The sequence below is a fragment of the Tachysurus vachellii genome, chromosome 17, assembly GCF_030014155.1.
Source record: "Tachysurus vachellii isolate PV-2020 chromosome 17, HZAU_Pvac_v1, whole genome shotgun sequence".
Taxonomy (NCBI): Eukaryota; Metazoa; Chordata; class Actinopteri; order Siluriformes; family Bagridae; genus Tachysurus; species Tachysurus vachellii.
This window is the reverse complement of record NC_083476.1, coordinates 13,826,837-13,843,928: the sequence shown is the minus strand read 5'-3', so window position 1 is coordinate 13,843,928 and position 17,092 is coordinate 13,826,837. Positions and strand designations below refer to the sequence as shown.

Genomic DNA, 17,092 nt, shown 5'->3' with positions numbered 1-17,092 from the left:
TTTACTGAATTATTTAACAAAATGGGATGTCTAACAAGTCAAATCAATTATGAGACTCCAAAAAAAAAACACACCAGCGGATCACTTTTATCACGTGCCATATGTCAATATATTAAACTGTAACACTGTGTTGAAATATAATTATAGGAAATATGTCACAGACCCATGCTGGTCCAGTGGCAGACTCCCCTGCAAATCTCAGTGCTGGTCACAAGCTCGGGTAAAAATGGGAGGGTTGTGTCAGGAAGTGTACAGCCTGTGCCAAATCAAATATGTGGACCATATGACCACGAACAGTAAGCAGTCGAAAGAACAACAGTGTAAAATGAGCACATATTCTAATACAGAACATATTTGACTATACTTTGTGTTCTGAGATATTCATATAACATGGTGTGTTTAGTTTATACATTAAGCTCATTGCTTTAATCTTCATATCTGTTGTTACACAAGTGCAGAATCCAGATTTTCTGTCAATGTGTAATATTCTGCGGGATCTCTGACTAAACAAACCGCTGACTGACTTACAATGGACCTCTGTTTTTTCTGCAGATGTATGAAACGGCAATAGTAAAAAGTTTATAAAGAAACTTTCTCTCTGTCTCTCTCTCTCTCTTTCCCTGTCACTCTCTCTGTGTCTCTCACACACACACACACACACACTCTCTCTCTCTCTCTCTCTCTCTCTCTCTCTCTCTCTCTGTCTCTATCTGTCTCTCTCTCTCTGTCACACACACTCTCTCTCTCTCGCTCTGTCTCTCTCTCTGTCTCTGTCTGTCTCTCTGTCTGTCACACACACACACACACACTCTCTCTCTCTCTCGCTCTGTCACTCTCTCTTGCTCTGTCACTCTCTGTTTCTCTCTCTCTCTCACACACATACACACACATACTCTCTCTCTCTCTCTCTCTCTCTCTCTCTCTCTCTCTCTCTCTCTCTCGCTCTCCCCCCCCCCATATCTCTTCCCTCTTCCTCTGCTCTGTGGTACGTATAAATACTGAGAGCAAACAGCAACAGCATGGGCTTAACCACTTACTTTCATCTGTAACAGCAATGTTGCGCTGCTTCTTTTCTAATCTCTAATCTCACAGAATATTACAGACTAACAAATGGCGACTGTTTTCTGGATGTTTCTGATACTGTATCCGTTTGTAGTTCATTCTCAAAGTGGGGATGATGGTAAGTGTTTCTTATGCTAGTCAAATGCTGTCAACAGATCATCATTATTATTACAGTTTATTATTATAGCTACATCATTTTTTGGCCTGAGGAGAAAGCAGAACGTACTTTACAAATTCTTTGAGGCATTATTATGTAGCACAGGTGAGCTGACATTTATTGCTATTAATATAGCTTTTTTTTTTTTAAGATTGTTACTGGTTAGTAATTGGATCAATGTTTTTGTTTGACTTGTTTGCTGAATAAAGCTCCTAAAACAAAGAGTCATCACAGAATCAATTAATCTAATTATCTTCTGATTCCAGTACATGTTTAACATCCTCTATAAGCAGTTACTGCATTATTAACTAACTGGTTATGTATACAGTTTCACAAATATTTTGCATTTTGCTAAAAAAAAAACTAAAAAAAAAACAGCTTTATGTTTTCCATTTGATCCCAATTTACTCTAAAAATTGTCACCTGATTCACTATAATTATTATTCTCTACAGTAAGTAGACATATTACTACATGAGGGAACAGAAACCTCATGGAACATGTAGTTCCTGATCTGTTTAATCCTCATGTTCTGATACAGGAGAGTCAATTGACAGTGACTGCTGGTCGTTGATGAAAATTCATCAGACCAAGCTAGTCTGCGTTCTGAAGGAAGATGACCTCGACATATGTGAGAAATTCGCAAGACTTTGGTACGGTGCTGTTCATGTATTTCTCTTAGATTCATCTTGCAAATCTTAAATTTATTTGACTGAATGCTTTTATTTTATCTTTAGTTCAGACAGCGATTCTCTTTGTTTCAATGCAACTATGGAAAATAACACATTCATTTTTGAGGATCTGAGTTCTATGGTTAATTATAAACTGCACATCTACTTAAAAGGAGGACGACAACAAACACAACAGATTGATTTGCTGGCAATAGGTATGTTCCGTTTGACTGCTTTATTTGCTAAAGTTGGAGTAACTTACTTATAAGTTGTCTTACTTATATATTTCAGTAAATATTCCAACTCCTGAGATTGAAAATGCTATATATAAGCATGATGAGGCGATTATACAGATAGGATATAAACATGACTTTGTGAATGACCCTCATTTCCAAGTGGAATTCTGGGGAAACCATACCAACCATACCAGCATAAAGGTGACTTTATCTTTTTTTAACAATTTCTGATTTCTTTACATTAGATCCATAAGTGTGTAAAGCAAATGTAAGTTGTCTCAACATTCTACAATAACACTCTTTGTGACAGCAAGTGATAGTGAAATACCAACAAATGAGCATAGGGGGAGACAAACTGGGAGACAGTGGGATATACAACGTACGTGTCAGAGCCAAACCTGTGGGGTATTTCAACGGGCACTGGACCGAGTGGAGCAGGGTGAAGAGCTTCAAAGTGGACCATTTTGCAGAGAAGCGTGAGACTCCTTTATGACTTAATACATACACACTACTAGAATCAGCTCCAAATAAAAGTCTAAATGTTCTTCACTCGTAGTGGCTAATTCTTTCAGTACCACAGTTTTCCAATGATTACATTTCTTTATTAAAGAGAAATAATATTTTTTGTTGCCATTCATAATTACTGTGGACTGTCCACTTCCATTTTAGAATCTATAGAATCTATAAACAGTCATTCCATCACCCATCTTTCATTTTTTATTTCTCTTTCAGTCAAAAAGACACTAAAGCACAATTTGTGTGTAGTTATTAGTGACAAAATTCCCATGTCTTCTGATTAAACGCTCACGGAAACGTTTCATCTTAAAAATGACACTGTTTGAATTTGTGATTGTCCTCCATTCACAGAAGTGATGCTGTATTCATGAGCAGCTGTGATTCGCTGTTGTTATAGAAAATCAGTAATTCAACTGCAAATGAAAACATAAGATGAACACACAATACATGACTCTGTATGTTGCTGTTGCTTTCAAGAAGTTACTGCTGCTTCAGAATGCGGCTTACATGTTTAATGAGGAAGAAGAAGGTCAGACTATATGACCCCCCCTTATTCAAATGACTTTCAATGAAAGCTTTTACTGACTCATTTATGTCTTCCTTATCTCTTGAAACATTACAGCCCTTTCAAACAACTTCAGTATGCTTCCTGCTAATCTCTAGGAGCTGTGACTACAGCTTTCTATTTGGATTTTTTTATTTTTTTTTACATTACCATTACATCAATATTAACATTAACATTAACACAGTGTTTAAATTTTTTATGGTTTCATTTTAAATCAAGATTGCATTTGTACTTATTTTCACTGCCGATCTTATATCATACCTTTTAAATATTTTATATTATTTTACATAACTGTACTAATATATTATTTTTTTGCATTTTATATGTATAAAAATAGTCTGGACTAATTTATCACTAATGTGTTACAGTTAATCATTTGAAATTCTGAACATAAAAATATACAAAAGCAGATTATTATAAATAAGTGAAAAGTTAGTGCAAACCCATAGAACCACATTTCATTTACATCAACCAGACACACTAGCTTTCTGTGATGTTTATATATCAAGTAATTAGTATGAAAAAAAAGTTGAAAATCCTCCATTACGCATGTGTACACATCACTGCCTCAAAACATCATTCATATCCCCTAATCAGTTTCAGTTCCTCTCCACTTAATCACATGCTCATTTTCCTGTCCTCTAAGAATGGCACACATTCTTCTCCAAATATTGATGTTTGCTTTATGTTTTTTTTTTGGGTCCCACATTTAATTTTTCTAACATTTTAACATTGTAGATAAACTATAGAATATGAGTGGTACAGTGGTGAAGCGGGTAGCGTTGCTGACTCATAGCGCTATGGCCTGCAGGCTCATACTGAGTTCAGGTTACTGCCTGTTTGGACTGTCAGGTGTTCTCCCTGTGCTCATGGGAGAGTCCTACCAATTGTTGATAGGTGGATTGGCTAGTCTAAACCAGTCCTAGTGTGTGAATGTGTTTGTATAAAACCCTGTGATGGAGCTGCATCCTATCTGGGGAATGATCCTGTCTCAAGCAACATTTTCATCCAATTGTATTATTATTATTATTATTATTATTATTATTATTAGTGGTAGTAGTAGTAGCAATGGTAGTAGGAGAGGTAGTAGTAGTGTTAGTTGTAGTAATTGTAGTAGCAGTTGTAGTAGCACTGTTAGTGGTAGCAGGGGTAAGTGGTGGCTCAGTGGTAAGAAGATTGTGAGTTTGAATTCCTGGACCACCAAGCTGCCACTGCTGGGCCCCTGAGTAATTCCCTCAATTGCTTAGTTGTATAAATGAGATAAATGTAAGTGTCTCTGGATAAGGGCATCTGACAAATGCCATGAAGTGTAGTAGGAGTGGTATTATTGTTAGTATAATTATTTATAAATGTCTTCCTATAGAACAAGAATGTCTTATACAATGCAGTTTACAATGCAGTTACACTTGTTTATTGATTATAGTCCCATATAATCCCTGAATTATAAAAATATAAGAACATTCAGTAGTATAGAGTGACACTCAGTGAAGCTGATGACCTTCTTTCATTTGCAGCTGTTCCTTCTGTTCTGTACATGCTCCTCCTATCTCCCATTGTGGTGACTGTGATCGTGTTTCTGATTTATCGATGGAAGAAAGAGTGAGGGAATTTTCATCTCAAAGATTGCATATAATGTTTAGATTGTATTGTTGGTTTGAGTTTCTATGCATTTTGCCTCTCCTAGGATACAGACCTGCATTTTCCCTGATGTTCCAGGACCAAAGGACACTCTCGCTCAAATCCAAAGACAAAAGGTGGGAAAAGTCAAGTTAGGATTTACCATCACTAGGTGTGTATACACTAATCAAATCAAGGTGGAAAGTAATGAATTAATAAACTGTTGTGTTACAGCATTTACCTGTGAGTTTCAGCCCAGAAATCTTCAAGGATTTCAAAATTTATCCAGTGGTTTACACTGAAGAGAAGAAGTTCACCCCCGAGTTTGGTGATGATCAGAGTGACACCACAGAATCCTGTGATGAAGTCATGGCCTTGAAATCTTCTCGTCCCACTTCAACGTGTGAAAAGCAGGATGATGATGAGGACCAAAGTCTGGAATTGGAGACATCCCAACTAAAGCTGTTAGACGAAAGTGCATCTGCTGAGGATGTACACAATAACCCCGGCTGTAAAAATGTAATGGCTCTACAAAGACATTCAAAGGACGAGACATATGTCACGATGTCGAGCCTCTATAAAACCCAGTGAGATGGAGAGAAATATAGGTAAACAGGTAAATCTCTCACGGTTAGCTGCTCATTTTTTTCAGGCTGCTCTTATCCTCATGGAACCAGAAACCAGATGTCAAATAATCAGCAAATGGCCGATTGATGCAAAGATGGATATTATGCATGATTGTCAGGTCTATGAAACACCTACAATCTAGCTGACTTCAAGGAACCATGGTTAGATTGTGAAGACAAGTATATAACTGGTTTAAATAATCTACTATCGCTTGCTGCTACAGTAACTTGAACTCCAAATGCTTAACAGTGTTGTGGTGTGATTTCATTTTCTGTACGTGCCAGAGCCTTTATACCTACAACATGAGTCATCATATTATAGCACCACTGAGTTATATGTGGGGGAGAAAAGTTGGCGCAGATTCTTGTAAGAGAAACACATCATCTGTAAAACCACCAGTGCTGGAAGTTTAGCACATGCAAAATGTTAATCCTAGCAACCAATAAAGATAGTGACACATTAGTGTTTCTATAGAAGCATTAGCTATTTTGAATCAAGCAGCTCACTTAGTTGAATTAGTTATCTCTGATAACATTGACATTTTCTTTATGTAAAAAATGTATTTATCCTTTAACGTATGTTGCTATGTCTTGTCTGACGATTGACAGCAAATGACTCAAAGGCATTATTCTCTGCTAACATGACCTAAATGTTCACATGCAGCTTTTTTAATTAGCTGACATAGTAGCATGCATAATGTAGCTTCAATAATGTAGTTTCAGTTTGGTTATGGCACTTTTGTCATTTAGTTTGCAGTATTCCTAGCAAGGTTAAGCTAGCATTTCTTATTAAGTATCATTCTGATTAACTTTAGAATTATCTCTAGTGATCATCTTTTTTTTTTTTTTTTTTTTTTTTACATTTTTTAAGTAAATCCTAAAAAAAAAGTCAAAACATGAAATGTTTCTTTTTTCTTTTGGGGGAAACCCAGATGCCATTTTAAAGCCTGATCCATTACTCTGCTCAGTTGGCTCTAAATGTAGGAAGTAAAACCACAGAGAATGTATTGTGCAATCTTGTTTTTTTTGTTTCAACCTCTGCCAAATTCTATCTTCAAGTGGTGTTTTATCCTCCAGATTACATATGTATTGTATGTATTTCTCTTCAACTTTGTGACTCTGTATTGTATGTATGTAACTATGAAACTACACTGTGCAGCATCACCTCAGCAACTGTTGAATTGGCTTTTCCAACAGAAACATTGGAACGTTATAAACTTTTCATAATTACGATCTCAGGATGGTGTTAGTAGCTGTTAGCATATTTCGAGTTCAGTCCTTTAAAACATGAGCCCTTCTAACCATCATAGCTGCTAACCTCAGTCACTATAACAGTAAAGACATTGACTATACAGGATTTCTTCCTTTTATTTCTTCTACTTTTTGTATGATGAGTTCAATAAGTCAGAGGGGAATGTTTTCTCACACAACTGCACAGATGGCAAAGGTTTTAATAGCATTACCTTGTTAAGTTCTTTTATATATATATATATATATAGTAAAATTTGTAATACAATTTAAATTGTATCCTAAAATTTTATCCCCATTTATCAATATTTCAGTACATGTTGTGCCAAAATGCAATAACATTTTATAGTTGAGTTATAAGGTAAAGGTAAATGCTTTTCTTTTGTGAGCATACGTATATGTGGATATCTGATCATATCCTTGATAGCTTGATAAACGATGCCCACTGTGTCCGGTTGACTGTAAAGATAAATATATACTCAGATATATTCCAGATCACTGCTTGTAACCGAGTTACATCTCTGACAATCTCTTAAAAGAAATTCTTTTATTACCACAAAGCATTTACACTGTATAGTACATTGCAATAATCATTTATTAAAGATTTTGCATAACGGAACAACATATGAAAACCTAAGACTTGTTTTTTATTATGAAGTTGATTTAAAGAGGAAGATTGTGTGAAGAGATTTTCTCTACTGAAACTACATATGCCTTATGATTTGCATTTTATGCAAAGAGGGTGAGCTGAGCAGATTTAGTGTGACGAAGGTGTGTGGGGGGGTTCAGCTAAGTTCTGTCCCAGAAATAATGTAACTGAAGCCTGAAGCAAGCCTGGACCATCATGTGACAAAATAGCAGATTATGAGCTGTAGTGTTGATCACTATAAAGGGTGGCCAAAATGCCATGATCCAATGACATAATCTCATTGGTTCCTGACTTTTCGGACTTTCTGTAGATTTGGGAATACATTTAAAAGTAACTAATTGCATGTTTAATTGTATTCTGTACTTTTTTTTTGTATTATTGCAAATGTCAAGCACACCTCAATCTAAGTTTTACCTCATGGGTTTCTTCAGGATTCTCTGGTTTCCTTCCTCCACAAAAAAACACCAGTGGATAGATCGGCTTTGCTAAATTGGTAGTAGCCGTGAGTGTGTTAAAGTCTATCTGTCTATCTCTGCACCCACTGCTTTTTCTGTGAACAGTATTAAACCAGCTCGACGGAGCTTTACTAATACAAGAACCAAAACTGTGAATACTCAAAAGAGAAATCAAAGGTCAAAATCTTGATGATTCCCAAATATCACAAAAGTGACTATTCTATACAATCGGGGCTTCCTAAAATGTCAAAAGCACAGTGAAATGTTCAGATGTTATAAATTATGTAAAATAAGATTAGAAAACTTATAGCTTCCATGCCGTCTTCATCATCAGAATAAAGTAGACATCGCTGTCGATGGATGCACTCACTCCACTGTAATAGTTGACAAACTCCTCTTTTGTAACCTACAGTGAGGAAAGTGGATGAAATTATTTCCACCAAGCAAATTCCCCCTAAGATCACTACATTTTCCCCTGTTATAAAGATAAAAAGATTTCCATCACCCATGTTGTATGTAGCTACACAGTAAAATGGAAAGATGAAGGAATAGATAAAAATGCCCAACCAACCCAGAGAGAAACACAACAGCACCCATGTTCAGTCATATGAGTGATTGATTATATCTGGCTGCAGTAGTCTAAAAGTGTATTTCTCAGTTAAAAACACAAGCAGGTGCAAACGTTAAATAAGCCAACAGTTAAATAGACAGAAAAGCTACATGGAGCAGGTTTGCCACATCACCTGCCTTTTTCAGATAACAGAGATAGACAGACTGCTGCTTGACTGAACTGAGAAATACTGCACCGTGTTAGGAATTTGTCTGCTGTGTCTTTTGAGAACAGCAATAAGCCCAGGAAAGTGGATCCGAAGAAGGAAAGTAGGGAAAGACGTTAGAAGCATTTTTATTTCTGAAATTTCTCAATCTGATGTTATGCTGTGAGAAAAGAACTACAAGTATTGTGAACACAGCCCCAGATCCTGATTCAATTAAAATGCATAAGCAGTCTGTAATTAAAACTAAACTCTATGGACCTTCTATACAGATATCAGAACAACTTGTGAAGTTATTTATTCTGTGGGGCTATTTATTTATTTTTATTTGAATGGTTTGTGACCATAAGCAGTGAAATGAAGCAAACAAACATTCTCTCAGAAATCCTGTCAGGTTAGATTCAATTTACAAGCTGGCTGTTAGCAGGTAAGAACATTTAGGAATATAAATTAAAAATCCTTTTAGAACTCCTGTTAGGTTTGCTCATGGTAATGGTTAAAAATATGTAAACGGTTAACATTACTACATGAAAGATTCTCTGTGAAATTCTGTCAGGTTGTTCTTTTACCAAACCGACTCATCTTAGCAGTTTAAATTCTGAATATTTTGATATAGTCAATGATATGACTTAAAAGTCTCTCAGAAGCTCTGATAGGTTAGCTTATATTATTTTAGCACTTAAGATTCTGAATATTTATGATATAGTCAATGATATGAATATAAATTCTTTCAGAAGGTCTGACAGGTTAGCTAATATTAGCAAGCTAGCTAACATCAGCAGCTAAGGTTGTGAATATTTATTACAGAACTATAAATTCTCTCAGAAACACTGTTATCTTACAGTATCCAGCTAGTGAGCATCAGCAATTAGGATTATAAATATTTCGAATAAGAAATGAGGCTCTGATATGACGTAAACTTCAGGTTAGCTGTTAGTGTCAGCTTAGCTCAAAATAAATGCATATACTTTTTTCCACATTGAAAGATGTTCTTACATGAACATAAATCCATGTCTTTTACAGTTTATAATCTACAGACAGCCCTTAATGACCTTTACCACACACAGTCTCTAGCCGGTCTCCTCTATAGCGTAATGTCACAGAACTGATTTTGGTTTGATTGAATCAGGACAGGTACGTTAGAAATCTGTTTTCCATGTGCTGATTTAGTCTGGCTTGATGTTTTTAAAGAAGAAGGATTTCCATCTGGTGGGACTTTACCCTGGGACAGACATTTGAAGACGTCAGTTTAAAGTTTCCAGGCATTTTTCATCATCATAATAAAGTAGATGTCAGTGTCAATAGAGGCACTCACACCAGCGTAGTAATTTAAAAACTCCTCTTTAGTTACCTGATGCACAAAACAGGGTGAAATCAGCAAGCATTTTTATGGAAATGTTCATAAAATTTGTTAGGTTTAATATTCTATGAAAAAACAATAAAAGGAAAATGGTAATTGTGTGAAATCTTCTTCGCATTGTTTCCAGAAACATTTATAACCATGAGTGACATAATACATTACTAATTCCTGCCAGATATGATTTGATATTATATGATATATACAGTTGAGGCCAAAATTATTAGCCCCCCAGGAATTTTGGAACATTTTCCAAAAGATCTTTCCAATGTTTGCAGCATTGATAAAACTTGATATAATCAAACATTCGCCAGTGCTATTTAGTAGCTTTTGGTACATTTTGGAATATAAAATACATTTTTAGGCTTGCTTTATAATCAAATATAGTGAAAATGGGGTGGTCAAAAATATTAGCCCCTTGTGAATATTTGCTTTCAAAACACACCCAATTAATCAATCAGCTTTCAAAACACACCTAATTAATCAATCAGCTTTCAAACCACACCTGTGCAGTCAATTGGCTTCCTAACAACACCTGGGCATTCAATCAGCATTAAAGGACTCCAAGGAACAGGGCACTTGAACACATTATTGGGAGAGACTACTTTTACTCACCATGCCAAAGACAAAGGAAATCAGTCTTGAGCTCAGAAAGAAGATAGTGGAGGCTCATGATAAGGGGGAAGGCTATACTGCCATTTCCAAGCTTTTCACAGTGTCTAGAACCGCCGTACATTGCATCATTCCCAAGTACAAGGAGACAAATTCTGTAAGAAACAAACCTGGGCGTGGTCGTAAGCGCAAGATTTCAAGAACCCTGGAGAGGAAAATAGTCAGAGATATCAGCAAGATGCCCCAGACATCTGCCAAGATGATTGTTGCTGACCTGGCCTCTTCTGGAGTTGATGTTTCAAGGAACACAGTTGTGAGGGATCTTCATCGTGGTGGGCTTCAGGGCCATCGTCCCAGAAGAACCCCTTTACTCAAACAGCGGCACATCACAGCTAGACTGAGGTTTGCCCGTGAACATTTGAAAGGTAAAGATGAGTTTTGGGAGTCTGTGCTTTGGTCTGATGAGACTAAACTGGAACTGTTTGGGCACATGGATGTTGCTTATGTTTGGCGAAGAAAGGGTGAGGCCTTCAACCCTAAGAACACAGTTCCCACAGTTAAACATGGTGGTGGGAGCATCATGCTGTGGGGCTGTTTTGCAGCTTCAGGCACAGGGAGCCTTGTTCGGGTGCATGGCATCATGAAAAAAGAAAATTATGTTGACATTTTGAGGGATAATATGCAGAAATCTGCTCGTAGTCTAGCCTTAGGTCGTCGCTGGGTCTTCCAACAAGACAATGACCCAAAGCATACATCGAAATTGGTCCAACAGTTCCTGAAGGATACCAAAACAAAGGTCCTGGAGTGGCCCGCACAGAGCCCAGACCTCAATCCTATTGAGAATCTGTGGCGAGTGCTCAAAGTGAATGTCCATGCTCGGAAACCACGTAATTTGGACCAGCTGGAGCAATTTGCAATGGAAGAATGGGCTAAAATCCCTCAGGAAACCTGTGCCAACCTAGTAAAGAACTACTCTAAGAGGTTGTTGTCAGTTGTGGCTCAGAAAGGGTTCACTATTGACTATTAATGACCGGGGGCTAATAATTTTGGACGTTTCATTTTTGCCCTTTCTTGTTTCAACTCACTATTTCAATTAAATATCCTAATCAAACTTAGTGGAGATTTTGTCTTTGTTATTTTGGAAACAAACACACTATAAAACACTTGTTGTTAATGGTCATTTCCATGGAGAAATCAAGAGTTTTGTCTAATTTCATAAGGGGGCTAATAATTTTGGCCTCAACTGTATGCCATGACATACATGATATGATATGATATATGATATGATATGAGATGAGATGAGATTAGATCATATGAGATGAGAATGAGATGAGATTTTTGAGTGTTATCCCACCTTGCCATCCTTATCATCTGGGGAATCAAAGTTTTCCAAGAATTTGCGGAAGATCTGCTCCTCAGTCCATTCCCCATTCTGATATTTAGGGTGATGTTTTACATTATACACTCCTTGCAGATCTTCAATGGTGATCACGCCATCACCAGTCTTGTCCAACTTTCTGAAAGCCTGCATGACCACCTCCTTTCTCGCGTTGGACATTGGTGGCTGTGATCGCAATCGGAAATATAAGCTTTCTTAAGAGAATAGATAAAACAAGGCTACATCGATAATACTGTATGGTACGATGCTTATTTTGTAACAACAATTAATGCTAGCAGTATGGTAATATAAGCAAAGCAGACTATGAACTGCTCTCTCTGAGAAAAATATCAATATGATCTAAAGAACCTTCCCACAGTTCAAGAAACTTAATAAAACATCTTATGGTTATTAAAGAGCACATTAACAGAGAGCAGCTGAGGTAAGTGTGCTGAGTAGTATAAGCAAGCCCACAAAGTGAAATGACAAAGGGATTAGCAGTGAAGTGAACATGCAGGGAAACCATGGTTCTGCGAGCACTGAGACACGTGCTTCCTTCATTCTACTACACGGCACTTTGCTTATCTACACTCTAATACTGCTCTGTGCTCTCAGGTCAGCTGAGATACTCACACCATGAGTATTAGATGTCAATGCATTCCTAATATGAAAAATGTGTAACAGGCTAAATAAAATTAAGTTTCTTGTTGCTACCCTGAGAAGGAGGAGAAACTCATCAAAGTCAATCTGTCCACTTCCATCCCTGTCAAATTGCTGAAAAAGTGCAGTGGCCTCGTCTTTCTCTATGAGAACGCCATAGTCGTTCAGACCCTTCATGAACTCCTTCAGGTCCAGTGTTCGGCTGTTGTCGTCATCCATAATGCGAAAAGCTCTAAAAATAAACAAACACAGCAGTCAGACCAAACACTGGACATGTGTTAAGATATGTTGAGAATGACAAAGAGATATAAGCAAGGTAAAAAAAAAACTGAGATTTTTACAGACCGGCATCACTTCTCTCTTTTCTTTCAAAAATTCTTGAATGCATTGTCTATAATCAACTATCGGTCTATCTCTCTCAGAACAACCTGCAAAATCCCAACCAATCTGGCTTTAAAGCAGCACATTCGATAGAGACAGCCCTTTTGGATGTCTTTGAGAAACTACATGATGCTAGATCAGCCAAGCTGTCATCTGTCCTCATCCTCCTTGACCTTTCAGCAGCGTTTGATACGGTCAACCACAAGACTCTGTTGTCCACCCTCAGGAGTCTTGGGTTTTGTGGACCAGCGTGGGAATGGTTAGCTTCCTACCTGGAAAGTCGCTAAAGATGTCAAAAGACATCTGCTCCACTCAGACTCTCCACTGGTGTCCCACATGGCTCAGTACTTTGTCCTCTCCTTTTCTCCCTATATACTCACTCTCTTGGTAAAGTTATTTCCTCACATGGGTTCTCTTACCACTGCTATGCTGATGATACTCAACCTATCTTTTCTTTCCCGCACTCAGATACCACAACTTCTGTTCGGATCTCAGCATGTCTGGCAGACCTATCACTGTGGATGATGGCTCATCAGTTGAAGCTCAATCCTAGAAAAACTGAATTGCTGATCATCCCAGGTGATTCATCTCCAGGTCATGATCTTGCAATATCCCTACATAACAATTTGATCTCCCCTTCAGTCACACTTCGCAACCTTGGGGCAACCATGGACACTCAACTCTCCTTTTCCTTGCATGTTGCTAATGTAACACCCTCGTGTCGGTTCCTTCCCTACAACATTAGAAGGATTTGGTCATTTTTGTTCGCACAGGCTGCTCAGGAACTTGTTCAGTCTCTTGTCATCTCAAGACTGGACTACTGCAACTCTGTACTGTGCTGGCAGGTCTGCACGCAATTTTTCCAAATGATCCAAAATGCATCTGCACAAATTGTTTTCACCCTGGCTAAGTTCTCGCATACCACCACGCTGATGCGATCCCTCCACTGGCTTCCAGTAGCTGCACGCATCAGATTCAAAACACTGATGCTTGCCTACAAAGCAAAAAATGGACCAGCTCCCTCTTACCTCAAAGCCCTCATCACTCCTCGCACTGCACCTCACACCCTCAGAGCTACCAGCACTGCTTGACTGGTCTCACCATCTCTCAGGGTAAGTATACAACAAGACTCTTTTCTGTTCTGGCACTGAGGTCCGGACAGCTGATTCACTAGCTGTCTTCAAATGACGGTTGAAGGCCTACTTTCCATGAAATACTTGAACTAGCACTTTCTCCCCTGTTTGTTGTATGTGTATACTGTATATTTAAAAAAAACTTTGAACAGTGTTTTAGGCTTATGGTATTTAAGTCTGCAACCTAGTGAACCAGAGTTAATGTATTCAATGATAGAGCATTCTGGAACAAAAAGGTGTTATGAACTAAATTATTAAAACAGAAGGCACAAAAACGCCTACATTTTTAAATTCACATGAAGATATGCAAATTGAAACACTAAATGCCTGAACACACCCACCTTCTTTCCTATTATTTGCATATGTATGGTGCTAATAATAACCAAACCAAATTTTCCAGTGAGATCATTAGCTCCCAGTTTTCAAAATTTTGTTCAAGTTTAAAGTTTAAAATAACGTTTATTCTTTGATGTTTAGTCAGTGCTTTATCCTGTGAACCGGAACCGGAGGCTACACTAGGAGTGAAGTGAGTACAAATAACACCCTGAATATGATGCCAGTCCACGTACTCACACATTCTCTGTACCAGTGTTATTGTGGAGAGGTGTGAATTGTTTGCACAGCAGAACGTTCAAACTCCACCCATTTCCTATCATCCTGCTCAGTAAACAGTGTCAAGATACGCTTAATAAAGAAACCCAACACTCTCCTGACTAATCCTATAAAAGATTGGCATCACTAAAATACTTCACTTTTTTTATACTGACTGAAATTAAATAATAAGATGGTCAATGCCTGTGTACTTAGTTTAATATAACATTCATATATTTATGTTTAGTCAGTGCTTTATTCTGTTCAGGGTCCTGGTGGAACTGGAGGCTACACTGGGCATGAAGTGAGAAATATGATGCCAGCCCATGCATGCAAGCATTCACACCTGGAGGGGTTTGTAGTGTAGCCTATCCCCTTTCAGTACGGTTTAAGAGGAGGGAGGAAAACCAGAAAACACATAGAAAACCCTCAGAGACAAAATTCATTTGAAATTATTTTGAGAACAAGCAACAGGTACATATGACATGATCATACATGGTATATAAATTATGCTATGGATATTGAGAACTCCATATTCTCTAATAATGTTCATGTTCTGCAAAGAGATTTCCACAGTGTCTTCTTTTGCTTAAGCTGTTGCTTAATATGAATGAAAGATATTCAGTGTGATCCAGTATGCCATAAGTAGTAACAGTTATTAGTGGAGTCATAACCAAGTACAGATTACTTTTAGAGTAAACTTTTTTGTGTTTGTGAAACACTGACTAATGATTTTTTTGGCGAATGGGGAATTTATCAGCTCAGGTAATACATTTTTTCCCCTCCAAAAAATCCCCTGCAGGCCTTCCCACCCACAGAGGAGGAAGGTAGCTGACCACTCTCTGTCTCTTTCTTGCTTTTCAAAGCCCAGGATATCTTGTTGCATAATAATATTATTATTATTATTATTATTATTATTATTATTATTATTATTATTAATAATAATAATAATAATAATAATAATAATAATGCTGTCTAATTAAAAAAAATGAGGTGTGGAATCTGTGCAACACAATTTTTTATTTTGGAACCAGTGAAAGAACTAAGCACGATAAAAATGAATGTATTTGGGAAGTAATACATTTACCTGCTGAGGCCTTTAATCCCCGCTGATCCACGCGTCAGACACTGCAGCCGCAGCCGCTCCAACGGGTCCGTGCACGCAGTAAGCTGCTTTTTAGCGTTTATTGCCATCTCCCGGTCATGCCGAGAAGTTCCTGCCATTATTCTATCGGAAATATTATATACTATATGTATATAAGTATATTTATATATGTATGTGTGTATATTATATATATATATATATATATGTATGTGTGTGTGTGTGTGTGTGTGTGTGTGTATATAAAATTTACTAAGCTCTTTAGTTTTACACACAAACACACACACACGCACACACAAACACACACACTGTATTCCCTGTATTTACCCACGATAAATAGACTTTGTGGTCTATTTAAATGGATCATACGAACATTTGCATACTTCATATATATTTTTACATGCAGAAAAGCCTTTAACAGTAAAATGTGTTGTAAAATAATTTTTTTTTTTATTGTTTAACCATGAAAACATCAATAAAAATATGTTATGCCAATCCAGTATAAAATCTAACTTAAATCCAAACATAATTTACATTAACAATAAGACACTTCTAATTAGATATAGGAAGGAAATAATAATAATAATAATAATAATAATAATAATAATAATAATAATAATAATAGCAATAACAATAATAATAATAATAGAAAACGGTTAAATGTGTATTGGTGAAGTGGGCGGAGCTTGCGTCATCAACAAAGTTGCTAAGTTTCAAATCTAGCAGTGAAATAAACACTGATGTTTGTATTACAAATCGAGACGTGTGATATCTAATCTAAATCTGATCTAAAATAAATGAAAGTGTCATTTGTACTTATCTTTCACATAAAGGATAATAGCTAATAAACCTGTAGTGTCTCGCTTTCAGTTAAAGGATCATTATTAAACCTAATAAAAGTAAATACTATTTCTAAGTAAATAATATATTATTACACTCCTATGGCTGAAAGATTCAGTGCCAAATACGGAAGTTGGCCATCAATACTTTTTTTTTATTTATTCATTATCGACTCAAAAGAAGCTGCCTGAATGTATTAAACAGAGGACATTGTGACTACAAACTTACAAATGTGATCTATATTCCGGAGTTTCGATCAAATTCAAATAAGTTTTGGTGAAAATAGTGGTTTATGTTTTGGTTACTCACCTGCTGCTGCTGCTTCGTCCTGCGTCTCCTGGTTGCCATGGAGAAAAAACACTTCCGGGATGTGCCATTTTGTGTAGGCTGAGGGGTGAACGCCATGCATCCAAATTGTCATGTAATTAAATTGTTTTACCACTACAGCATAATGCAAATAATAAT

At 37.0% G+C, this 17,092-nt stretch overlaps 2 protein-coding genes across 3 annotated transcripts; one reads left to right on the top strand and one right to left on the bottom strand.

The window, feature by feature from the left end:
* Positions 1–983: 983 nt before the first annotated feature.
* il7r (interleukin 7 receptor) lies at positions 984–7,333 on the top strand. Its single transcript, XM_060891681.1, has 8 exons — positions 984–1,180; positions 1,759–1,870; positions 1,955–2,103; positions 2,180–2,325; positions 2,435–2,600; positions 4,720–4,804; positions 4,890–4,959; positions 5,057–7,333. Exons 1-8 carry the CDS (start codon positions 1,111–1,113, stop codon positions 5,411–5,413), a joined length of 1,155 nt encoding a protein of 384 aa, XP_060747664.1. The 5' UTR covers positions 984–1,110; the 3' UTR covers positions 5,414–7,333.
* A 134-nt stretch (positions 7,334–7,467) lies between these two features.
* On the bottom strand, positions 7,468–16,953 carry capslb (calcyphosine-like b). 2 transcript variants are annotated; one of them, XM_060891698.1, is made up of 6 exons: positions 16,937–16,953; positions 15,773–15,913; positions 12,635–12,812; positions 11,897–12,106; positions 9,795–9,924; positions 7,468–8,206 (listed from the first exon to the last, which is right to left on the bottom strand). In XM_060891698.1, the coding sequence occupies exons 2-5, from the start codon at positions 15,907–15,909 to the stop codon at positions 9,823–9,825; spliced, it is 627 nt and encodes a 208-aa protein (XP_060747681.1). In that variant the 5' UTR covers positions 15,910–15,913; positions 16,937–16,953; the 3' UTR covers positions 7,468–8,206; positions 9,795–9,822. The 2 variants fall into 2 exon arrangements, with proteins under 2 accessions (XP_060747681.1, XP_060747682.1); XM_060891699.1 differs by lacking the exon at positions 9,795–9,924.
* Between the last annotated feature and the right edge of the window lie 139 nt (positions 16,954–17,092).